The sequence below is a fragment of the Cynocephalus volans genome, chromosome 13 (genome assembly GCF_027409185.1).
Source record: "Cynocephalus volans isolate mCynVol1 chromosome 13, mCynVol1.pri, whole genome shotgun sequence".
Taxonomy (NCBI): Eukaryota; Metazoa; Chordata; class Mammalia; order Dermoptera; family Cynocephalidae; genus Cynocephalus; species Cynocephalus volans.
Window position 1 is genome coordinate 57,872,781 of NC_084472.1, and position 27,768 is coordinate 57,900,548.

Consider the following 27,768-nt stretch of genomic DNA (forward strand, 5'->3'; position numbering starts at 1 on the left):
TAAGCCTAAAGTTATTAGATTCCATAAATAGTTTTAGGCCCAGAAATTTAGAAAATGGAGTGCTGGCTACCAGTGATATAAATACTGATATAGTTCTCAAAGCACATGTATAAATTAAGTGTGACAAAGTATCTATTTACTAACACTATGCTTACACACTATTCGGTCATGTATTTTAAGTAGAATACTTCCTAAAATTTTCAATTCACAAAAAAAAATCTGGATTTGAATTATGTATGTACAATAATATAATTATTTTTTTTTTTTTTTTTTTTTTTTTTTGTGACCGGCGTACCTCGCTCAGCACACCGGCCATCCTTATATAGGATCCGAACCCGCGGCGGGAGCACTGCTGCGCTCCCAGCGCCGCACTCTCCCAAGTGCGCCACGGGGTCGGCCCCAATAATATAATTATATTAATTCTCCTAATATGTAATTAAGAGCAATACTGTATAATCCTAAGGCTGATAAACAGATAAAATATATAAATTATTCACAAAATTATTTAGTGTTGGTCTGCCAAGTTAATCCCCAACCTTCATGTGAAAGTTGTTGAAAAACAATTTTCATGTATACACTCAATAAAATTTCATGATTTCTTTGTATCTAATCAATTTAGATAATATTTTTTTCTAAATTTTACACAGAAAGTCCCAAAATAAAGAAGCATATACAGAGTATAGCCAATAGTAGGTTATATCAATTTACTTCACATAAGAAAAGCATACTTCAGGCCTATGATTTCCATTAATATCAACAAAAACAATCTGTACAGAAAACCCAAAGGCAACCATATAGCATAATATGTAAAATGTGCAAATATACTTTAAAATGCAAGCTATTCTATAGCATTTGCAAGGTAGAACTTTATAGTAATTAAGGAATCTACCTCACTCTAGCTAACTGAATCTTTTGCACATATAGCCAATGCAAACATACAAGGCACAACTTAGTGTTAATGCTAATGTGTGTGATACACATCTGAGATTATTTATTTGAAGATATTAAAATAATATTGTGTTTGTATTTTATTATTTAATGAGTCATTGGCTCATTTCTAAAGCTTCATAAAGCATTACACTAATAACAAATGTGTGGCCAGGACAAACTGTTCCCTAAACTTAAAAGGTGAAAGACAAGACCCTTGCTATCTTATATTTAAAAAAAATTTTATATATATATATATGTACACACGCACCCCCACATCACACACAGAAACTTCTCATAATCGAAAATGAGGCCATTTCCTTATTAGCAAAGGTTACCATTACAGTATTTCATGACAGTTATTTTAAAATTACATATTTATTTACCACCTGTTTTGGTCAATCTTGCTACAAAAAGACACTGAAATAGGCAATTTTCTCCTTCAAGGTAAAGCCTAATTTAGAAAATCTTTCTCTTGAGATTGCACAGTGAAAGGTATCATTTAGTTAAATATAAAAGCTTCCTAATTTTAAAGAAATTATTTAAATCTACACAGAAAAAAACCACATCGACCTATTAAAAATCACTAAGAGCACTGACTATAACACAATTCAGAATCTTTCAAACCCAATTACAGTGCTCTTTGCTGTTTTATTGCCCATCCCTGAGAGTAAAGATTTCACCATTTTTAATTTTTTCATGAAGAAAATCAATTTTACATTGATAATGTTTAGCAATTTTTTTTCAAAATATAAAATAAGCCCTATTTCATTTTAGTCAAAAAAAAATGATAAATGCTCTTGCAAAGACTACCATTCATAAAAATTTTAAGTACTTGAGTGTCAATCAACTTCTAAAACTCTTTTTACTGGGTAATTTCTATTTTTTGCCATTGATATATCACTATTTCCTTATAACGCATTATTTTATAATTTGTTAAAAGGTGCACTTAGTAGGTAGTGGAGGAAAAGTATAATATAAAACTTAAAGGAACTCTGAAGCAAGATGTGTATTTCCCTGTGGTAAAAGAGTTTTACTGGAAATAATCTGAATGCCATCCAAGAAAGACAAAAATATCTATGAAAGAAAGAATACATATAGTAAACATCTTCCTTGTTGTCTTTGGTTTAGCCTTCTTGGCCAAAATCTTCTGTAAACTTCTTTAATTTCAACAAATCGTGTTCATTGACTGTGGGTTTTGTGTTAGACAATGACCGCAACATATCCGACTGTCAGAAAAAAGAAGGGTGGGGAGAGAGATTAATAATAGATTTAATGAAATAAAAATCATCACATTATCATTATTGTTACTAACTTTAACCTAAGGCTAAATCTGAATATTTGCAGTGTCCATAAGCTACAATCAATTCCTTTATTCTTCCTAAAGGGCATCTTTGATTATGTTATTTCTTTATATAGAAACTTCCAATTTCTTTCCCTGTCCTGATCAAAACCTTTCAAGGGCTCTCTATTACTGATCAGAAGTACAATCCTCTTAGCCAGAGGATCAAGTCCCTGCAATTTGTTTTACTTAAACAAGGAATTGGTTTTTCAAGTAAGTGCAATTCAAAGGAATATATCATTCACCCATACTTAACTGAAGCTGAATGCCATTTTATTAAAATCAACTAAGAATTTTAAAATAGTTAAAATTAAGATTGAAATGGTAAGAAAATATTCTAATATTAAAAAGCTAACTTCTAGGCTACGTCTCCTGTGAAATAGTATGAAAAATGATTAAAAAAAGGACCACTGTAAGTTACTATAAATTCTTCAAAGCTAGACAGAGTATAAAAACTTAAAAATATCATGGATTGAAAGAAACAGGGATTTCTGAATAAATTCTCAGATGAGCATTATGACTGTGTGTATACCATATACATATGGCTACTTATCTATTTGTACATATCAAAGTTTCTCCTCTGAAAGTTATTTTTAAACATACCAAAAAACTCTTTCAAAATCTGTAACTGAAGCAGAAAATTTTGAAAATTAAGAGTTCTTATCAATAAGAAAACATAAACATAACTTTTCAATCACCCTAATTTCCTTAAAAAACAATGTACCTTTCAAAGCAATTTTAATTCTTCTAATATAAACTATAAAAATTGTTTTGTAAAAAAAAAATTCTGTTTAAATTCAGTTAAAATTTTTAAGCAGTGCATTATTTAAACTTTCCATGGAGCCTTGAGAAGTGAAACAGAAAAACACCATTTATGAAAACTGTGATACAAGCATTAGCATTTCTGGTTGCTTTTAAAAATCTGAGACTCAGGGAAAAAAATTTCACCAATCCAATTTTTTAGTTAAGTATTGACAATAGTTTATGCATTATATATATAAGCATTTTGGCGATAACATTCTGGCTATAAGACCTATAAAGTCAGAAACCTGTGTTTTTTAAAAAAATAGCTTTTTTACTTAAAATTTAAGTGTCCTTAAAGTCCCTCCAAATATTTTAAAGATAATTATTTTTATATTTTAATAAATTTAATTTTATAATTTTTTAAAAGTGAGTCAATAGTATCGAATAAACATGCCTGATCATACTAATATTTTCCAGCAAATCTTACATAACTGAAACATTTTATCTTTGTCTGACAAAATACGAAGTATAATGTTTTAATTTTTTTCTTAAAAACAAACAAAATTCCAAACCATAGAAACAACTGGCTCCAAAAGTTTATCTCCAGGAACATCCATCCATGTCATTTCAATGGCACCAGGATCACCTGGAGAACAGGGTGTTAGCAGGTCATCTACAATGCAGTTGGGATCAGCTCGTGAAGGTCCACGAACCTGTAGCAAATAGTAATCTAAAATATTTATTTGAACAAATTAAATAAACATTAAGATTAGGCCATTATCAGGAAAATTGAAAATGTACTAGTATTTATGTTTTGTCAAAATATTTAATTTTGGAAAAAAATAGAAGAATATACAACAAAAAGTAGTTATCTCTCAGTGATGGGATAGATTGTGGTTGATATTTTGAACTTTCCTACAATAAATTACCCATATTTTCACAGGGGTAAAATGAGTTAAAAAAAAAAAAAAAAAAGAAACGGTTACCTGTGGCTAAGCTTTCCCTGTCTTTTCTCTAATGCTTAGTTAGTGCTAGTAATTTTAGAGACCAAAAACAGACATATTAAAAAATTCTCATAAGTTGCTCTATTTTCCCTAGCTGAGAAGCTCCTGTGATATTCGGAAGCTTTAGCCTGACATGAATGAATCTTTATGTCTCTTTCAACAAAAACTCTTTCAAATATAGGTACAAAATTAAATAATAAAAATGTAATTTCAGTGCCACTTTATGGTGCATAACTCACTTAAATAAAAAGTTTGAATAATACCCCAAAAAAGAAACTTTGTGACATAAAGTCACATGGCAATAAATTTGTATCAAACTGGAGGCTGCTTTCATATCTGTTTTACAAGGTTTGACATTAAATATTATCTCGGAATTGGTGTAGATGTGAAGAAATACACATTCTCACCTTACTTATTATAAATGTGTATTTTATTGTCTGTCTTTCCTCACAAAAATTTCAGCTGCATGAGGTCAGGGTTTTCTGGGGTTTTTTTGGTTACTGTACTTTCAGATCTGCCTCTGGGCCCACTTTAGTATTTTAGACATTTGATAAATAAACAAACAGGCAAATCTGTTCTTGCTAACTGAAATAATTAGCCTTAAAAACAGAGTAAAGGATGGAACCATAGAGCTGTCTACTACAGTTGGTGATCCAAAGCCCTGATGTTAAAACTGATTTGGCTGATTCATCTTTATCCTACTAACAAGGACTTTGTTTCAGGGTCATATAAGCTGTTGCTGGTAGTAATATATACAATCGAATGATAAATCCTGGGTAGGAAAGAACTGAGTTCTTAAGAATTTATAGTTTCTAAATGGCAAAGAGAATTTAAGAGAAAATATAATGGCTGTGGCATAAACTTAATCCTGAGCCTACTATATTTCTCAGTAATGAGATGGATGAAGAAGGGTAGATGAATAATATTTACTGTGCTATTCATGTACCGTAACTAGTGTTCTGTGATTATTACTTCATTTTATTCTCACAATAGCACTTCAAAGTAGTGTTATTATACCCATTTTAGAGATGATAAAAATAAGCCTTAAGTAGGTAATATAATTTGCTCAAGGAGATATAAGAAGTAAATTGTGGTCCCAGGCTTCAAATTCATGTTTTAATTCAAGTTCTTAACTTTTAAAAAAAACTTATCTAATTGTGACATATAATAGACATACATATGTAACTTAGTCATGATATATCAGTCTTGTCATATATAGCGGGATTAGGTTTGCTAATTGTTTTTTCAGGATTTTTAAATCTATGGGTCATGAGAATATTGGATACTGCTACCCTCAGTAAGAGGGTTGGTCCAAATTACCTAGTCCACTGTTCCTTAAATTGGGTATGTCAAGACCAAAGTCTTTCACAAAACTACATCTCAGCCACATATGCTCAACTTGTACACGTGGACAAGAGCGCACAGGAGAGGCAGGACAGTAGAATGGTTGAGACTTCAGATTCTGAAGTACACCTCACCCAGGGACAAATCACACCTCTGCCACTCTAGTATTCCGGCAAAGTGTATCTAAGACTCAGATCAGCCACCAACAGGTAGGTGGCTAGCTACATGCACCTCTTGCAGTTTGTGTGAAGACCAAATGAAATAAAAAGATAAAGGATATAACACAGTAGCAGGTACATGAAAATTAAAAGATATTGGTTATTATTATTTTTATTTGTTTGTAAGGTTTAAATGCACCAGATTCTGTTCAAAGATATTCTAGTTACATCAGAAACAGCCTTACAGCTATATATTTAAGTTTCTATACTCACATCAAAATAATATAGAAATACTTTAAAAATAAGTCCATAGAAAAATTTAGAATGCTTTAGGACTATAATAATGGCCATTAAAAAACTTTATTGGACAGCTTATTTTCAATAAAGTAAAAACATGTCCATTATGTAAACCCACTTATTTATTGTATTATTATACAACACTGCAATCCTTCCAAATTCTTTGAGGGCAAACCAAAAAGCTACTTACCTTTTTAAAATGAGTTGCTGACTGTACTTTTCTAACAGGCTGCATAAGTGCATCACGTACAATGATACTTATGTCTGCCCCTGAATAACCATCAGTTTTCTTCCCAAGTTCTCGGAAATCTGCTTCTGTTAGACTGTTCTGAGTGGTCCCTAAGTGCAGTTTAAACATTGCTGCTCGGGCATGGGCTTCGGGCAAAGGAATATAAATTCTTTTCTCAAATCTTAAAATAAAAGGGAAATTATTTCAAGAATATTAATAAATATATTTAATTTAAAATGAAAATTAGTATACTTTCAAGAAGAAACAGCTGTTTAGAAATTTTCAATTACACCAAGTTAAGTTGAATAAGTTAAATGGGCCCATATGTGCCAGAGTTAAACATATTTAGGTTAGATAAAGAGAGAATATCTAGAACACATCAAAAACAAACAAACAAAATTGAAATGGGCAGTAAACCAGTTTGGAGAAGCTTAGTCTTTCTCGCATGATTTTTGAGTCATTTTGGCCATACTGCTTATATGTCTGGAGTTCATGACATAAAAAGACATGTCCTACAGGATTACAGTTTCCCACAGAATTGTATTCTGAACTCCTGATGAAGGCATTAATGATTAACAATATAAAATAAGAGTAGAGATGAAATGATAATTCTCTAAATTCAAAATAGTAAAATTACTCAAAATCTTATAGAATAAAAATGTATTTATTACGCAAAATGTCCAATTTATTATAATGAGTATATTTAGAATAAATAATCTTACATCATGAATAATAAACGCTATGTTTTACTAACAATGGTTTTGCCTGACTTCTTAAAATTTCAGTATTTGGAGATAAGGCGGAAACAATGAGAGATAATTTAAGTGGTCTCTGCAGACTGTTTTCCTGTAGGTAACTCTTTGTGGCAATGAAAAGAATTTTAAGTTTCCAATACCTCTAGAGATGGATTTGAAATTAGGTGATTTTCAAAAATATGCAGCACATTTCCTTTCTTAGTACTGTATGGTAATCTGACATGATGGCAAACCATCAAGTGAATGGGATAAAAGTGGCAAAACTGAAGTAGTAATTTTTACCATGAAAAATTAAATGAATGAAATAGGGAGTCAGCAGTGAAAAGTGAAGAGCCTCTATACACCTCTAGAGCTAAAGTTTCTTATTCAACTTAAAAATTAGAGACATAAATTTTTTTACTAAAAATATATCTTCGTTAGCTTATTCCAACTTGTATAATAGTTGTTCTGCTAAAATTCTGTATGAAAGGTTCTCACTGAAAATTAATACGTAAATGTATGTAAATTTTTGGAGCATAAGTGCCCACTAAACTTAATTAGAACTAAAGGTAAGCATTAGATAATATATTTTCCAATGTGAAAGTTTCCAGTACGTGGATACCTTATACCTTCAATACAGCAGGCAAACGAACAAGCAAATGACCACTCCTCTGGGGGTGACCCAGCCACTCATAAACAAGGTCAGAAAAAGATATTGAAAAGAATGTTGAGTTGTTTGCTTCTGTTTGTACAGCTTTGGCTAAATAGGATTCCCCCACGACAGAGAGCAAAAAAGCTAAGGCACATTAAAAAAATTTTGAAAAGTTATCAGAATGACTCAACAGATAAAAAGGGAATTATCATTTACCTGTTACATCTGCAGTTAGAAATAATATATTTACTGTATCATCATACCTTCGCCTAATGGCAGAATCCAGAACCCAGGGTATATTTGTAGCTCCCAGAACCAAAATTCCATCATTGTCCACACCAACCCCTGCATTAAAATAGGTAATATTTTGGTGTTCTTTAAATCTTGTCTGTATGTTCTGTTAAGTAATGTGGTGCTTTGAGGTTAAAGTACCTCATCTTGAAAGCCTCTCTGAAAAAAACTGTATTTAATCAAATATCATATTATTGCCATATGATGCAAATATTCCCAAGAATCAAATCTCCCAGATTGTGGACAAATACTATTAATATTCTTATCAAAATATTTCTAGAAAGATTTTACTTGAAGACTACATATCCCTCTTACTGATACTGTTCCTGGTATGTTTTAAGTGAATATATTAATCTTTATTATTTATATAAGGAAGTCCTACAAGATGATTACAACTGGGTAAAAATTACATATGCATATGGAAGACAATCAGAATTAAACATGGCATAATGAAACAATTTGTAAGAATGGAGAAATTCTGCTTGAATTTTTTTCCCATTATTTTTATAACAACAATTATACAACAAACAGAAACTATTTCCAAAAATGAATAATACTACCTTGCATTTGAACTAGAAACTCTGTCTTAATTCTACGTGCAGCTTCACTTTCATTCTCACTTCTTGAACCACACAGAGAATCAATTTCATCAATGAAGATAATGGAAGGCTTGTTCTCTCTGGCAAGCTGGAATAAGTTCTTAACCAGTCTAAAAATAAGTAAAATATTTCAGTCTCTAAAAAAATAAGTAAAAGACTAAAACAAAGGAATATACCAATATTACAAGAACTCTATAGATTTAAAAAGCCTAGTCATGTTTTAGGTACAGAAAATAAGAATGCTACAACTTTATAATTTACTGAGTTATACATATATTCTGTCTTTATCCTGAAAAATAAATTCCAAATTAGAAACTGATTTGGCTGAGAAATGAATACCTACATTATGTTATTTCTCTGAATATCTATTAATGATGTAAGAAACCTATTACTTTACAGACTGATACAGTGACTACCAGGCAAAGAAAAAACTAAAAAAAAAAGAAAAAATCTATTTATGAATGACTATTACTTACTTTTCACTTTCACCTAGCCACTTAGAAACAAGGTCAGAGGATGATATTGAAAAAAATGTTGAGTTGTTTGCTTCTGTTGCTACAGCTTTGGCTAAATAGGATTTTCCTGTTCCAGGTGGCCCAAATAATAGGATTCCCCTCCAAGGTGTTCTCTTGCCTAAAATTTGCATTAGAAAAATAACATGAAAATTTCAAGACCGTTAATTTCAGTTACCGTACACATCATCAATACTGAATACTGTGAAAAGATTTTCACTCTAAATCTATTAGTAAGAATAAAAAAGATCTTTTTAAAATAAATCAATCTAAGTATGTCTTTAATGTATTTTATTTCCTTTTTCTTGACACTACTTTGTCCAAAGCGTGTTTACAAAAATCTAAGCCTTCTAACAGGAAGTGATTCATTCAATATGTATCAAAACCATAATGTGTAGACAAAGGATCTCTACCTTCTGTGGGCTTTCAGTGTAGTCAGAGAAAAAGCTCAGTTAAAAGGCACTTTCTGATCATCTACAGTGCTCACTGCTGAATACCAGAATATTGTAAAACAATTACATCCATTAAAGGAAGGACAGCTGGAAAGACTTTCTTTAAATATTTATGACTTTGGAGGAGTGAACCTAACAGTCTGACTGACTTGTGAAGTTCTGTTGAATTCTTGACTCCACTGGGAAGCAGTTTAGTATTACAGGTAGTACAGTCTCAATGGCGGGGTAATGATAAGGGGACTCTTATCTTACATCCTAGTTTTGCCAAAATATAACAACTGAACAAATAAACTCTTTGAGGCACAATTTTGCTAATGAGAAATTATAATGCCGCCTAAAATAAACCAGCAGGCTGGGTTACAGCAGGCAATAAAACATGAAATACACGTTTAAAAAATTCCTAGGTGCAAATTGTGATGCATACACAGCGTCTGCAAAGGAATGATACACAGATGACTAACAGCAAAACTAAATATTTATATTTATTGTTATGAAAGTCTCAACTTTTACTTGAACTCTAGTTTCCTATTTTAAACGTATGCAATTTTGAGTCAGAGTTCCCCTGAGTGTGGTACATATACCTCTGGTATCATATAAAATACTTTTAGGTGGTATACAAATACTTCTTTCTTACATAATTACCTTGTTAATGTGTATTTGAAAAACACTGATTTTTTTTCATTTATAGTAGACACAAAGTAGTCTTTTAAAATAATGTAAATAAAGTGAAATTAGTGAGATAATGTAAAGTTAAAATAAAATGGGCAAAATAAACTATGGTGTTCGAAATCAAGAGAGTGATTGCCTCTGAGGAGCAAAGAGGCAGAGGGCAATGCTGGGTCAGGTAATGTAATCTTTCTGGACCTGGGTGATGGCTAATTAAGGAAGCTAAACACTTAATGGTTCCAGCATTTCTTCGTGTATTTATGCTATACTGTAATTAAAAGTTTGTTCTAAAAAGTGAGTGATTTTTTATTTTTTTTTATTTTTTGTGACCGGTAAGGGGATTGCAACCCTTGGCTTGGTGTCGTCCACACCGCGCTCAGCCAGTGAGCGCACATGGCCATCTCTATATAGGATCTGAACCCGCGGCGGGAGCGCCACTGTGCTCCCAGCGCCGCACTCTCCCGAGTGAGCCACAGGGTCGGCCCTAAAAAGTGAGTGATTTAAAGAAAAATATTTAAGGCCAACCCCGTGGCTCACTCGGGAGAGTGCGGCGCTGGGATCGCAGCAGCGGTCCCGCCGCGGGTTCGGATCCTATATAGGGATGGCCGGTTCGCTCACTGGCTGAGTGCGATCACAAAAAAAAAAAAAAGGACAAAAAAAAAAAAAAACCCGAAAAGAAAAATATTTAAAGAATAATAGTGGTACATGAAGATGATACCTAAATGACTCATGTTTGGGAAACACTGGTATAAGTAATATAACATAAAATGAGTTTAACTACATTTTTGTACTGTTATGGGATTATGATGTCAACTTTTATACTGTTAGTTTCATATTCATGAAGTTAGGTGGACCACACATGGCCCACAGGTTCTTTGCTCTTCATCACTGCTCTACACGACATCACTGTCTGGACCTGTTCAGTCTGAGGCCAACATCACAGATTTGCTCTCTATATAAACCAGCTTGTTTTCAAAAGGAAACACCTCTTTTTGGCTGTTAGACTGTGGGTGTAGGCAGATTACAAAACATAGGCTATCAGTTACAAAAAGGACAATGTGAAGGAATGGTTCAGCACAGATAGATCACTTCCTGCTGCCAACTAGAACTTAAACTATCTCCAGATGGTGGGTTAGCAACACTCCTTTCACATTATAACAAGTTGTCCCTTTGCTACTAGAGGCTGTGCACTTCATCTGAAGCTGTTAAATAAGTCTTACCCCCCCTTTTTAAGAAATGAAAATACTCTTAAAAAACTAATACATTACCATTGCAAAAAATTCAGATGAAAGTCAAAAGAAGAAGTAATAATCACCTATAAGCTTATCTCCTAGGCATACATTAACATTTTTATATCAATGCATCTACGCTTCTCAGATGCACATTTATGTAACAATCACAGAATCATACTATATTTTACAACTATCTTTATAACAGAGGTGGGCATTCTTCAATAAATTATAATGTAGATTTAAATTTATTACTACATTTTAATGAGTGCACACAACAGCATTCCACAGTACTCCACTGCATGTTGGTTAATTACCTTATACCCCACTGGTTGACATTTAGGTTGTTTTGCAATATATATATTGCAAACATAGATATGTGTAGGGAAACATCTTTGTGTAAAGATATATCACATTATAACAGAATTTATTTAAGATAATAAATCATCATATGGTTACAAAAATTCATAATGTTTTACCTCAGTCGTTGATGCATTTTAAAAAATCATCAAATAAAATTAAAAGTCATCTCACCTGTAAAAAGATGAGGAAATTTAATAGGCAATATCACAGCCTCTTTAAGTGCTTCTTTGGCTCCTTCAAGACCAGCAACATCACTCCATTTCACATTTGGCCGCTCTATAACAATGGCACCTACAAAAAATTTTGTCATCTTTAAATTAAGGAAGACGATTTCATCAAAGTTAGAAGATAATATGACATAATAATGTTAAAGAAATGCATTATAAAATTGTCTGGAAAACTTTTATGTACTAAAAACTCTGAAATAATGTGATGAGGAAGTAGCTGTAAGGGAGCAGTCAGCAGGAGTCGTGGACCTGGGTGGTGGCTAGATAACCTAGGGTAGGTCACTTATCCCTTCTATTTCCACTTCCTTATTTGTAACGTGAAAATAATCCCATCTGCCTACAAAACTACTTAAACAGGTTAGTGTAAGGATAAAGAATGTTTGGAAAAGCACCAAACATTACATAAAGTGGTTATAATATTTGAATATGTTAATTCTGCAGTATCAAAAATGCTTGTTCAACAGCGGTTGATCTATTTTTCCTGTTAACCAAAGGAAAAGTTATTAATGCTCTCCTCAACCACAGAAAGAAAATACACTTAACTTTAACTGAAGATAGACAAACAGAAGGGAGGAGAAAAGAGAGGAGAGGAAGGGATGGAATAAAAGCAGATGATAGAAAAGAGACAGAAGGTGTACCCCTGTGGATTCAAAATACTACCCTAAGATTTGCCAAATTTTCTATTTGGCTTCTAAATAAACCTATTTATAATTTTTGTAAATTTACCAAGTTACTTAAATGAATGATTTAGTTTCTAAATGGTGTATATTAAAAAGCCATTGTAGTGAAATTATTGCAGTGAAAGTCCAAGAAGAATCCTTTTAACATAGCTTATTCACAAAATGTTCTAGTAATCTTTTATCAAAAGCTTTTCCAATTTTCAGTATATAGAAATTGCTCAACTGTAAACAACTAAGCAGCCTGTTAGGACTTTTCATACTCTATTTCATCCTGAAATTCCAAATAAATTTCTTAATTTAAATGTTTAAAAAAAATTTTTTTTTTTTACATCTCTGGCCATTATCATAGCTGATAGGGAATTTAGAGAACTACCTATTAAAAACTGGTTGTATCTTTTTCAAAATAAAAGATACAATCTAATTTTCACTTGGGGGAGTGGGGGGAGGGGAAACAAAACCAAAATCAATAGAGCAGAGAGAAAAAAAAGCTTGTTGCCTTACAATTAGAATAAGATGACTTTGTATAGATCACTGGGTTACCCAACAAATACTTTACTGAGTATGCAGTGGGTGTCTGCATCACTTCAGGCAGCAGGAATCCGGCAGTGGAAACTCAAAATTTCTGCTCTTGGGCTACACCCTCTGTTGAAATTCTCGACATATAAAAATGCTCTTTATCCTATCAACTGTACTGTTTTAAAGATACTATCCTAATAGTGTTCTCCTATACATCCCACTGTGGTAGGTAAGACAGAGGTTATAACAAGATGAAAAGACAAGTATAGCAAGGTTAAAAGGTCTGGTTAAGCTAGGTATATTCATTATTCAGTAACCAAGGCTGAGTCTACACTATGGAAATCCCTCCCACTTATGCATTCTATTAGGTAAAATTCAAATGAACAAAATACATACTATCAATGATGGGGCATAAAATTCAATTTAAAAAACCACTAGGTAGCATATCAAAAGAACATTACAATCTCAGCAATTAAAGAAGCCAGCCAGCAATTAAATAGGCACCTTTTTAGATACATAGAGCTATCATTTATTGAGTCCCTAGAATTTGTCAGCTATAATGTTAGGCAGTTTTTATATTGTCATTAATCTTTTAATAGTCCTGAAAGGAAGGTACTATTAATTTTCATTTTAGAGATGGGGACTCAGACTCTGAGAGGTTAGGTAACTTGCCCACAATCAGAAGCTTTTAAGTGGCAGACCTTGGAGTGGAATCTGGATCTGAACAGAGCCAAAAACTACGCCTTCTCCATTATGCCACTATATTTTAGTAGAGGAGAATGAAAGGGCTTTTTATAGGTACGGAAGGTAAAAACAGAAAGCTTAAACAGATAAATGTAAATGTAAAGGGATAAATGTAAATGGAAACACTGAAAAACGGATGAGAAAGAGCAGGTGGAAAATATGAAATAAACAATCAATGAATCAGCTACAACCATGACAATAAAAAGCCAAGTGTAACTCGTAATTCATTCTGCTCCTCTGACAATAGTAAATTTTAATACCATCAGATTATGTAGTGTGCCAAAAGTATAATGCTACCTTCTCTAAAAGGGGGCAAATAAAATGAAAGAGAACAAATTGACTCACAGCCTTTCCAAAGACAGATATAAAACCAAACAATATTTTTACTAAATGAAAAAAACAAACCATTCTGACCTTAGAGGGCAAACCCTATGAAATCATTCTAAACAAAGCCAGCATGTGACCACCAGAACTGAAGCCAGTACTTGAACTTCATTTAAATAGAGGGGGAAAAATAACAATTCAAACAGACAATTCACTATGAGTCGTTTTAACAAGAGAGTAAATTTAAAAATGAAATCTAAAGCAACCTTGAAGTTGATTCTGTAGTTTCTTTTTTTCTGGATCATCAGATTCTCCTTCCCCATCACTGTCATTCCTAATAAAAAGAATTTAATATATTCAAATCATCACTGCTATCAAATAAGACAAAAAAAAAAAAGGAAAGATCTGGATATAAGACATTCACATTAAAAGTTGTGCTTATTTTATTACTTTTAAGAATATATTAAATAAAATAGGAAGCAGGCACATCATCAATCAATAGAAAATCATGAACAGGAAAGGGACAAAAAGACCAAAATGAAGTCAGGAACTAGCTCCAAATTCCCATGACATAACCATGTATGTATTTATTCATAAATGGATCCTTCCATGAGGAGTTAAGATGAATTACAAGAGTTGCAAACAACAACAGTAAAAACATCAGGACCAGGCAAAATACAAATCAGAATAATTAGTCATACTAGGAGGAAAAAACCTAGAACACTAATTATCTAAGGTACAAAGGTCCATAACCCTTAGTCTGGAGGGTCCAAAAAATGCATGAAGCTTCCTGATAGAAATGAACTGAACCCAAGGAACAAGTAGATCACCTCAGGTATTTCATATCTAGGAATTTATCCTGAAGAAATCATTTAAAATGAGTTCAAGGATTTTATTGTAAGGATAACCACATCTATACTGTTTGCAACAGGGGAAAAGAGAAGAAATTGATGTAGAATTGTAGGGATTAGCATATGAAAGAGTACACTGTAACCTTTAAACATGATGTGGTAGAAATAGTTTATTGGAAAGATGTTCCTGATAAAATGTTGAATGAAAAAGTGATAAAGCAGAAAATAAGGAATTATATCATCTTCAAAAATATAAGACATAAAGAGGAGATAAAAAGCTTGACAGGTTTTATGCCAAGAAGGGGTTGCCTTGATTACTGCAGGATGGTGGGGTTATGGATGAGGTAGACACTCTAATCTGATTCACTTGACACTCACTTTAACCTCCTTCTATCATGCTTTCCTGTACTGTAAAGGCTGTACTTATTTAAAAAACTGTCCTTTCTAGGCTCCCTTGCAGCTAAGTTTCCACATGACACCTAAGCTCCTCCAATTAGGTGGGGGCTGTTTGCAAGGAGACCAAATCTTTAGGTGAAAGCACTGATTTTGCTGAAGGAGATGTGGCAGAGGTTTTACTATCTGCTTCCAAGCATTGAAAGTGCTTGGCAGAGGAGTTGGCAGCAGTGAGATCCCTATTTGAACAATGCTGGTATAGTTGAGCATTTTTTCCAGTGATGTGGAATCCAAGCTTAATTCCCTGGCCTCAAAATTCTGTAAGGTAATATCTTAAACTAAACCTTTTTGCTTAAATTAGCCAAAGTGGGTCCTGTTATTTGTAACCAAAATAGCTGTTCCAGGAGAAGAACTGGTACCCCTTTGTTAGGTAACCATCTTAGGAGAGATCCTTACAGGGTCTTCGAGCAAGCCCAGAAGAGCCTCAACAGATGGGGGAAGAGAGAATGTTTCTGACAAGGAAGTCTCAGTGAGAGCTGGAGGTCCCAAGTACTCGAAGTCAACTAAATTCTTCCCAATATTTTCATTTTATTTTTGGAGTACCTGTCTCACACTAAATGTCCTCACTTTCATATAAGAAACCCAAAGTTGAAATTCAATAATACCTAAGATCAGACTGTCATCTGATTTTTGTTATGTCAATGCTATAGGTGCAAAAGATATTATTCTTAGTGTGTCACTGAAACTCCCTGGTTTCCTGTTCATGTCTTGAACAGAATATAAAACTTTGAGCTTATAATTATCTTCAAACTTGGCCACATAGTTTGAAGCAGGAAGTCAACTCTAGTTCTTCTATTTCTCATGCCCTTCAAAATTTGGTCTATGGTAGCACTGCCTAAACGGCAATTCATTCTTTGATTAGACGAATTATGTAAGTAACTTGTGCCACCGCATACCATGAACTATGAGTATCATATCCTCTAAAGCTAACCAAAACTTCAATGCTTTCAAACCCAGCCAGGCCAGATAAGTCCATCCAAGAGTCTCATTTTCTTAAGAGTGTATCACCTGGAACCACTTCGGGCACCAGTCAATAGAATGGTCAGAGAAGATCTGGTTAGATTACTCCCATTGCTTAGCACAGAGTCTGGCATGCATGTATTATGTGCTGAATAAATTCTGCATCTGTAAGCAATATATCCCCCATCTAGAAAGACAGTCCCCAAAATGGGTTTCAATATTTATAAATTATGCCTGTTGCTTTCTTTACAATAACATAAAGCAAATCTAAAGCAAATCCACATTGAAAACTTATGCATAACATATCCCCAAAATTATTTACATTATTGAAATTATTTTTCATTTTGTCATGTGGTCAAATATTTAACTACAGACCATTCCTGTAATAACCCTCAATATGACAAAATGGGCAGTGGCTAACTGGGTGCCATTCCTACAAATGTTTTCCCCTATAACCAGCAAGCAGTCATGGAGGGTTATTTGAGGTATATTATCCCTGAAGCTTGGTAAACTAGGTGTTGGCAAATTTTTTTTCTGTAAAGGACTGGACAGTAAATATTTCTGGTTCTATGGGTCATACAGTTTCTATTGCAACCACTCAACTCTGTCGTTATGGAAGAAAGGCAGCCATAGATGACAATAGGTAAAGAAATGGGCGAGGCTGTGTTCCAATAAAACGTATTTATAAAAACAGGCAGCAAGCCATTTTTGGCCCATGAGCCTTGGTTTGCAAACACCCAGTTTAAGCAAAAGAAATTTACTTCACAAATTAAAAGTTAAAAGACAAAATAACATCTAACACTCTTAAATACATACCCCTTCTCCTCAGCTGGACTCGGTTGTCCCTCCTTCATTGGCTTCTGTGGTTTTTTCTCTTTTGTTTTTAGGTACTCCTTTAGTTTTTCTGCTCTATCTAGATATTCTGTACACTTTGCCCTGATACTTTGCTTGGCTTTATCACCCTGTGCTTCATCTATTGAAGGGAAATGAGAGAGATTTTTCCATTAGTATTCTATACGCAAAGCTTTAAACTTTTAGATATATTTTTTTAAACAAGGAAATTCTATGTTGGGGGAGGGAAGATCATCCCTAACTCACTGTAACCAATGATTATCTACTCCTTCCCCCAGCAGGGTTGGAGATCAATGTGGGTTTGGGTTAAATAATAAGAAATTATTAAATATTCTGTAGGTTTCATACTCTTCCCTTACATGCTGCAGATAGAGCAGATAGCTGAACCCTGCTTATCTCACACAAAGCTAATTATAAGAAAGACAAATGAAGTAAAGCAATATTATTTCCAGTAACGTCTACATAAGTTTTATTTCAGAGAGTACAAAAAGTGATGGAAATCCCATATATTATGTACACTACCTACACAGTAATTTTACTACATAAAGGCCTCTGTCAGGGCTATTTTCAAATGTGGACTTTGCACTATTATATATATGCAATGCATGGGATTAGTATCTTATATGATTCATTCTTAGTTTCACTTTGACAAAAAACAACCTCAAAATCAAATGGGGAAGCTCAAAAGAAAACCTTAAATTATTCAACTGCATTAGTTTTGAGGTCCATGAAGGCAGGGGTTTTTATCCATTTTTTTCTCACTGTTGTATCCCTGGTGCCTAGAACAGTGCCTGGCACATGGTAAACAGGCAGAACAAATAGTAGTTGTAAAATACATGAATAAAATGTCTCTCAATTGATTTTTAAAATAGAGTATTTTCAAACATATGCTTAGAAAATGAATAAGCTCTGATTACATAATTTATGTACATTATCGGTAAAATAAAAAATTATTTCTATAGTCTATACAACATTTTAAGATGTTTAGGTATATAAAGTAATAACTATGATAGCTATCACATTTGTTAGCTAAGTCTGAGTACTTACAAGTTACTAAGAAGTGGGAATTTTTTTACAAATGGATGGCTTAGAATTTTCTGCAATTATTTTTCAATCTTTATAAATACAATAGGATTTTTTTCTTTTCGTGTTTTAAAATAAAAAACTAAACTATAACCTTACATTTAATTACATGGAGAAAATACTGTACAGCATGTTGATAGAGCTGAAGGGCTTCTTCGTAGTTCCCAGCTTTGTCTTCTTGTGCTGCTTTGCTAGCAAGATCTATTGCTTTCTGTTCAAGGGAGGCAAAATAATAACATTAAAATCAAAGCATAAACACAAATTTGAAGTAAATAATCATACTTTTTAGTATGATCTAGAATGATTTTCTTAAATAAAAAAAGCAACTTTAAAACAAATCCTTCTTTCCTAAATCAGAACTATATTTGATGAAAATTATAACTTTATAAAATGCTAACTTAATCTGTTGTTTGGATAAATGCTATTTGAATATTATATCTAGTACCAGTTACTAAGATTCTCACATAATTTTCACTCAACTAAAGTCAAACTTAGGGCTAGGAAGGGAGAATCAAATAATCTGAAAATTCAAATTAAAAAAAGCATTTGGGGAAATTCTCAAAAATCAAATGCTGCTATATTTAGAGCATGCAACAAAAGTAGAAATGTAAATGAGGTAAACCCCTTTAGAAGCAATGGCATAATGAAATATTAAGAATCTGAAAACTGCCCAAATCTTTTAACCCACTAATTAACTAAAAGGTTTATTGAACAAAGACATTAACCAGAAGAAAACCTGGAAACTTAAATCTTTTTTTTTTTTTGGTAGCTGGCCACGATGGGGATCCGAACTCTTGACCTTGGTGTTATATAACACCATCTTCTAATCAACTGAGCTAACAGGCCAGCCTGGGAAACTTGTTTTCAAAAAGCAGTATACAACCCTTTGTATGTAGCACAAGTTCAACTGTTTGAAACAACAGCTAAAAAAAAAAAAAAAAAAAAAGTCCATAATGAACATGGACTACTTTGGTAGTATTTAAAAGAAAGACTTCCAGAAATAAATCCATACAAATATAGTATATCCAAGTGATTTTTGAAAAAGATGCAGAAGCAAGACAATGGTAGAAGGACAGGCTTTCTAAGAAATGGTGCTAAAGAGTTCTTAGATTTGATATCAAAAGCACAACATATATAAAAGGAAAAAAATTGCTAAACTAGAACCTTATCAGACCTAAACATTTTTGCTCTATAAAAGATCCTGTTAAAAGGATGAAAACATAAGCTACGAACTCGGAGAAATGTTTGCAAAACATATATCTGACAAAGGACTAGTATCGAGAATATATAAAGAACTCAAAATGTTACAGTTTAAAAAAAAACAATTAGAAAATAGGCTAAACACATGAATAGACATTTCACCAGAGGAGGATATACAGATGGCAAATAAGCACACGAAAAGATCCTATAGTGGATTGAATTATGTCCCCCCAAAACTCCCTGAAGCTTGAATTGTGTCCTCCAAGTTTTATGTATTAGGAACTTAGCCCCCACAGTGGCCCCGTAAAGAGGGTGGGAAATCCTATTATGGTAATTGTAAGGTGGGGAAGGTGGGGCCTTGAAGAGGTGATTGGGTTGTAGGACCATGCAGTAGTGAACGGATTAAAAATGGTGGTCAGTGGCATGGTTCTCAGGGCTTTAAAAGGAGAGTCTTTCTTTCTCTCTGCTCTCTCTGCTTCCACCATCTTGCAAAGTGAGGTCCCTGCGTCACTGTCACCACCACGACATGGACTTTGGACTTCCCAGCCTCAGAAACTGTAAGCAAATAAATTTTATTTTCTTTATAAATTACCCAGTCGCAGGTATTCTGTTATAGCAACACAAAACGGACTAAGACAGATGCTCAACATTATTAGCCATTATGGCAAATTAAAACCACAATGAGACATCATAACACACCTATCAGAATAGATAAAATAAAAAATAGTGACAACATCAAATGCTGGTGTGGATGCAGGGAATTGTATCAATCATACATTGCTGGTGAGTTGTAAAACAGTCCAGCCACTCTGGGAAACTGGCTGGTTTTTGTCCTGTTTTGTTTACAAAACTAAATGTGCAAATACCATATGAAGAAGCAACTGTACTCTTGGGCATTTATCCCAGAGAAATGGAGACTTATGTTTACACAAAAACCTGTACATGAATGTTCCAGATGTTCTTCAACAGTTGCATGGTTAACAAACTGTGGTACATTAACACCATGGAGTATTACTTAGTAACAAAAAAGAACTGACTGCTGTTACACACAACTTACATGAATATTGAGGGAATTATGCTGAGTGAAAAAAGCCAATTCCCAAAGGTTATATATATTGTATGATGCCATTAATAACACTCTCAAAATGGCAAAATCAGAGATGGAGAACAGATCAGTGCTGTGAAAGGATCAGGATGGTGGACAAAATGAAGGGGAGGTGATTGTGGGTTGAAGGGCAACATAAGGGATCCTTGTGGATGGAACTCTTCCGTGTCTTTACTGTGGTGGATGCACAAACCTACATGTGATAAAACTGCACAGAAACACACACACACAAATACACACAAGTACAAGTAAAACTGGGGCAATATGAGTAAGAATGGTGGAATGAACTGATGTCAATATCCTGGTTGTGATATTATACTAGTTTTGCAAGATTCCACCATTGAGTGCAACTGGGTGAAGGGCACACTGGACCGCTTTACATTATTCTTATACCTGCATGTGAATCTATAGTTACCTCAAAATAAAATTTTCATTAAAAAAAATTTCTTTAATTTTTAAAAATATGCACAGACACATACAAATAAAGAACAAGCATAATTTATTAAAACATTCCAACTGGGTTAATTTAGGTAGTAAAACTGTATTCAACAGAAATAAGTGCCAGTAAAAAAAAGAAAATGATCACGGTTAGGCTATATTAAAAATAAGCATAAAATTAAGAAAAAAAAAATCATTCAAACAATCCAAAAACCAATCATATGTAAGAATAATAATATATTTTGAAGTAGTTGCTTGTGGATTGGATATAGATGGGATGAAATCTGTAAATGAGAGGAAGGGGCCATCCGCTGGAAGACCATGCTTCCTTTGTTGTAGCAGGAGGGAAAAAAAAGGTGTGTCTTACAATTGACAAAGTGTAGTACTTATACATTTCAAAGTTCAAACAGTCTTAATTCAAAGCTAAATGTTCAAAAGTTGTGTAAGATAGACAGGATATAAAAAGTGGAGTCATAGCATGTGGTCAACTAGTGGTTAGGTGAGACTGGTCATATAGAAATGCATCCCAAAGCTCAGTGGCTAAGCCACACAGCAGAAATAAATTCTTTCTTACTCTGACTATAATTTTCTTCTCAGCTTATTTTGGAATCTGTGCCACTACTCCCCTGATTCACAGTGAGGCCTATCATGGTGTCACAGTCAGGCACCACATTGATATTTGTTAAAGTAAAACTCGTATAGTTGGTAGTTAACTATCTGGCTCCAAACATGGCACCAATTAGTTTAAACCAGTCTTTCCCCAATGATGAAAATGTCTGTATTTACACTGTCCAGTACAAAAGCCACCAGCCTCATATGGCTTTTGCATACTTGAAATGTTGTAGTGTGACTGAGAAGTGAGTTTATTTAATTAAAATTTAAATTTAAATAGCCACATGTAGCAACTGTACCAGAGGGTGCATGTTAAACCTTTAATCAAAGACGATGATTTATGAAGACATGCATCTATTTTTCCCCAATGAATGCCCCATTTTGCCCTTATTTTTGTTAGCATTTTTCATTTGAAATGAAATTAATCTTGTGTTGTATGGTTTTGGAGAGCAAATTATTATTTCAGAATATAATCCTTACCATCTTCACTGCTACCACCCTTGTTCAATCCACTGTCATATTTGTCAAAACTACCACCTAGGCTTGTAGGTGGTCAGCCTGCTTCCACCCCGCCACCTGGAAGTCCATACAGAAAACTTTGATGGCTTCCCATGGCAAACCATAAAATCCAAATGCTGGAGCACGATCTACAAGGCCTTAAATGACCTGGGCCCTGTCTGTTTGGATCACAACTGAAACCCTCTAATCCTCCTTCACTCAGGTACGGAAGACCCCTCTGTCTAGAATGTTCTTCCTTCCCCCAGATCGATGCATGACAGTCTCCTTGTTTGCCCTAGTTTGGATAGCAAGTTCTCAGAGAGGACCTCCCTAATCTGCTATATAAGAGGCTGTACTCCATCCCTGCTCTCAGCTCTCCCCTCACCCCTGCACTCTCTTATCCTATCTTTATCGTTATATTTACCTGTACACTCTCTTGCTGGCTATCTCCTTTACTAAGGTAAGCTCTGTGAGAACAGGACTTCATCTGAACTCCCCCAGCCTAGCTAGAATGGTGCTGGTATACAATAGGTAATCAAAAAATTGTCAAATGTGTGAAAAGAAATCTACTTTCTCAAAATCTTTCTCCCTTTGGTTATTCCACCTCTGTCATTTCTACCAACAATTTCTCTCCACTGGATATTTCTGTCAGCATACAAACAGCCCTCTTTTAAAAAACCTTCTTTGACACCAAAACACCCTTCAGTTTAGTTCTGTTTCTCTGCTACCTTTTAGAGCCAAAATCTCACCCAAGAAGCCTTTATTCTCTTTCCCTTATCACATCAATAAAACTGCTTATATCAAGGCTCTCTAGGATGCCTGATCCAAGGACTAGCTCTGTCTTCATCTTGATCTTTTTGACATTCTACAAAGTTGATCATTTCCTTCTTTTTGAACACTGACCTCCGCTGAGGCCCCAAGCACCACTTTGCTTGTCAGAGGCCTCCTACCTCTCTGACAGCTCCTTCTCAGTCTTCTTTGCTGATTCTTCCTCTAGTATGTGACACTGAAATATATTCATCAGAGTTTGCGGATGGGTCTCACTTCTGTTTACTCCCTCCTTATGTGATTTGTTTCTGTTGATTTAAGGCTGATCAACTTTAGGCTAATGATCCTCAAGTTTATTCAGTTTTAAAACACAGTTGTCCACACCACTCTTGTGTCTAAAATCCTTCCAGGCTTGTTACGTGTGTGTGTGTGTGTGTGTGTGTGTGTGTGTGTGTACACCCACATGTCCAGGCTTGTTACGTGTGTGTGTGTGTGTGTGTGTGTGTGTGTGTACACCCACATGTCCAGGCTTGTTACGTGTGTGTGTGTGTGTGTGTGTGTGTGTGTGTGTGTACACCCACATGTGAGATTTTTCTTTTTTTGCCTGTCTCTCCCATTAGAATATAAGCTCCATGAGGACAGGGGTTATGACTGTTGCCTTCACTTTTTTATATTCTCTAGCACAGTATGAAGCTGGCAAAAAGACTGAATGACTTTACTACCCCAAGGTCAGTCAGTCAGGATCTAGTCATCAGTATGGAAGTATAAAGGTTAGGAAATCTGGGACTATCCTCCTCTTCAGATTAGGAGACTATGACATGTTACTAGAAAACCCTGGGAAACTGGGTAAATTCTACAATCACCTATCTCAGGAGAAAAGATGTTCCAGTCCCTTTCTGTCAAAGACAATTCTTTCTCCCATGCTCTGAAGTCCATTCCCACCTTCCTCCTGACATTTACTCCAACAATAATGTACCACTCTACTGCTCTCCCCAACCTTTCCCTTTTTGGTTGGGTCTTTCCTCAGCAGAAAAATGTGTAGGCTCATATCTACAAAACACAACCCCAAATATACCAACTCTGCCCAGTTCCTAAGTTCCTCTCTAGCTACCATCTTAGCATCTCTTTATCTCTGCAGCAAAATCCCAAAGAGTACTCCAAGTTCATCTCAGTTTCCTGATTTTCTATTCTTCTCACAGCAATGTTTTCTGCCTCCTGATTGCCAAATCTCATGCTTATCTAAGTCCCTCTCTGCAGCACTTACCATAATAACAAATATTTTAATAGTATCTCTTTTTTTGGCCTTCATGACAACATTCTCTCCTGGTTATACTTCTTACTGTCTAATGATTCTTTTTCAGGCTCCCTTTCCTCTCTCCTTAAATGTCGATATTCCACAGGGTTTCTACCTTGGTCCTTGATTTTCTTCCTTCTGTAAAATGTCCAAGATGTGACTCTCCATACCCACAATCTCAGCCACCATCTGTATGCCAACAAGTCCCAAATCCTAATTTCCAGCCTAGCCCAGTCTACCCAGTTCTACACACATATACTCAAATGCTCATTTGACATTTCCATTTGATTGTCCCCACAGGCAGTTCAAACTCAACAAGCTGAGAACAGAATTTACTTCGTTCCACTCACCCAGCCCCAAATATGCCCCGTCTTTTGTATCCCAGAACCAATTCCTACCCACTCAGATATCTAATCCTGAAAGCTGGGAGAAAACCCACACTCCTCCTCCTCCCTAACTGTTTACATGCAGATACAAGTGTGATATTTTTCTCTGATCAATCCTTTCTTCTTTATTCAAATAGATACTACACTAATTTGTTCCCTTATCATCTCCCCTCACACAGACCCCTGCCTCCTAACCAGTCTCTCTGCTTCCAGGCCTGCCACCAGTCAAGCTTTTCATGTGTACACACATGATAGTTTCATTCTAAAACAAAAGCCTGAGCATATTACTCCACTGTGTGAAACCCTTCTATGGCTTACATGTACACAAGGCTCCTTGGGATATGGCCTGACTCTTTAGGCTTGCACTCCCACCTTGTACACTAAGTCCCAGTGATACCAAACTGCTGGCACAACCTGGACCAACTCAGATGGCATGCCTTTGTGTACAGCATACTCTCCACCTGGAAAACCCTATTTCACTGTCTCCCTGTAAAACTCCAGCTTCTCCAGGACTCACAGTAGTCATGGTCCTGCTGCAAAGCCCTTCCCAATACCCTCAGGGCAGTGTAGCCTAACCTTCTCTAGATTTCCACTGCCTCTTGTACTTATCAGTCACTTTATATGTTTACACATCAGAACATAAGCTGTCTGAGGTCATAAATGATATATATATTTTTATGATTCCCCAGGACATAGCAAAACACATGGCATAGTAACACTCAATATTTAAGACTGAATAAATTATGAGTTCTATTTCATACTGTATTACTTGCAATCTCCCCTAATCCTCTGCAAGGTTTATTACACTTTGGGACTGAGACATAAGTTGATTTTCTCTGCCTGGAAAACATTTAACTTTCCTGTTCAAGAAGGCAGAATTTTGTAATGAAAAAACTACAGACTGGTAAGCAGACAGACCTGGATTCAAAACTATCTCCATACTAATTAACTGTATGTCTCAGAGTAAAGCATAACCTTAATAAGTTTAGGTTTCTCATACTGTGAACCTGGAATAATATTCACCTTGAAGAGTTGTTTTGAGGATTAAATGAGATCACATCAAACACCAAGCAATTACTGTTACTTCTGTTCACTTTATCTAAGATCACATCACCTCCTCTGTATGACATTTCTCACTTGCCCTTGAAGAGTGAGATTGGCTCTTCCTTTCTGCCCTCCATAGTAAACTGTAATTCTACTACAGCATTAATTGAATTACTTTTAATTTCAATTTTTAATCAAAAATTTTGATGCATTCTTCCATGAGATTATAAGTGTCTGGCTATAGGGACTTTTGCCTTGTTCAGTGGAAAAGTTATTCATTATTTGAATATTCTTCATCCAAATTTCCTATGTTAGAAGGTTGAAAAGGCTGAATGAAAAAGCACACCTGTGAACAGACCACTAATAAAATTATAACTCCACATTCTTCATGTGCAACACTAGCAACAATGCTTTAATATCAGTCAATCTCTAACTGATTCACTGAAGAATACTCAAACATCCAATTCAAATATGATGCACTCTGATTATAGAATAAAACTGCAAATCTTGCAGAAGAAAGGTATCAGTAAACAGATGAAGACTATGTTGTAGAATGCCCAAATTACATGCAAAGTCTCTGAAAATGAAGTTTATTGAATAAAACTAGTTAACTGACAAAACAACAATGATGATATGATGGGCACTTCAAAATAAATCACCTTTAATACTCAAAGGAATAAAACTTTCACCAAACGAACAATACTTTTTCCAAATATATTCCTTCAAAAGACCCTTACCAAAGGCTACAAAAAAACAATACTTTTTCCAAATATATTCCTTCAAAAGACCCTTACCAAAGGCTACAATCTTGGTGGAAAAAATACACATACAAATCAGCACCTGACATTATTTATTTTAAGAAATGAATCACACTTGCAATTATAATATTTTGTGAAAGACAAAAAACCTTTGTTTTCATAATCATTTAGGCTGATTTTCAAGATAAAAGTCCCAAGCAAGCCTCCCCTCCCACTCTTTTGTTTGTTAAATTTTGATCTCTGTTTATGGGGGTCTATTTTGAGTGATCTCTCTTCAGAATCAATTATCCTGGGTTAAGAAAGCCTTCCATTATCTTTGGTACCTGTACCAGGCACTCAATAAACGCCTGTTAAACACACTACTGGAAGTCCACGACAATGACTCAATATAGGTATTTCACGCTTCTCCTTGGCCTAAACTGACATACCGGACTGGGAGTCCTCGAGTCTCCTAACTCACATTCTAAACCCCACTGAAGCCCTAGATCCATTCTGGGGATGGATGACACTCTTAAATTTCTTTCCTCAATGAATTCCATTCCACAGAGGACTAACGATTACGTCTAAAATCTTAAGATTCCATGATTTATGTACAAAACACTGCTCACTGCTGTGGGCATGGAAAACTGTAGCCACAGAGGAGTTTAAGAATACTCCCCGGCCTTACTACAATTTCGGAGCCACAGGAGAGTATATGCTCAATGAATTCTCGGAGATTGGATGTAGGCTGGCTCTAACTTCATATTCCAGGGCTGTTGTCATATTTCTATTCACTCGACAGCTCGAAAAGAAAAGCTTTGCTCAATCGGCTCGAAATACTGAGAATTATGACCACCCTATTTTCAACTGATCTAGACTAGTGCTTTGAAAAAATTACGTATTTCCTTTCTCCCTTACGCTGAGTGGAGACTACCCAGTTTGGTTCAAGCTCGGCTAATTTAAAAAAAAAAAAGTCCTAACAAATGTCAAGAGCCTCCCATTCCAAGTGGCTCAAGAGACCCCAAGAGCGTGCCGGAAACGACCTTCCCGCAGTAAAGGGCCCACTCTCCCACCTGCGGCTTCGCCCGGGCCCCGGCCAGGGGTGCGGCCGCTTCCTCCCGCCTCCCCGCCCTCCACCCCAATTCTCGCGCTCCCCTCGGCGCCCCCTCTCCAGGGGGCGGGAGATGAGCGGTGGTACCTGGAGGTTGGGCGAAGTGGATGCCATGGCGGAGATCCGAGGCGGTTCCCTGAGGGGGACCGAGGGACGAGGAGAGCCAACAGCGGCGAAGTCGAAGAGCCCCCGGTGTTACAGCCCCAAACCCGGGGAAGCTGGTGGTTTTCGGACCCGAGCAGCAGACTGCCTTCTGGAATTTGTTCTAAAGCAACACTGCACTATCCGGCCGCCCGACCCTCCTCACAAAACTTCCGCAATCCCGAGCCCCTCTGGGCTCTG

The 27,768-nt window shown here is 35.2% G+C and overlaps 1 protein-coding gene across 1 annotated transcript; it reads right to left on the reverse strand.

The window, feature by feature from the left end:
• Positions 1–1,286: 1,286 nt before the first annotated feature.
• On the reverse strand, positions 1,287–27,768 carry VPS4B (vacuolar protein sorting 4 homolog B). The gene is made up of 11 exons (XM_063077085.1): positions 27,514–27,768; positions 18,333–18,444; positions 17,115–17,271; positions 14,301–14,368; positions 11,715–11,834; positions 8,798–8,954; positions 8,283–8,431; positions 7,695–7,776; positions 6,007–6,226; positions 3,586–3,726; positions 1,287–2,156 (listed from the first exon to the last, which is right to left on the reverse strand). The coding sequence occupies exons 1-11, from the start codon at positions 27,538–27,540 to the stop codon at positions 2,055–2,057; spliced, it is 1,335 nt and encodes a 444-aa protein (XP_062933155.1). The 5' UTR covers positions 27,541–27,768; the 3' UTR covers positions 1,287–2,054.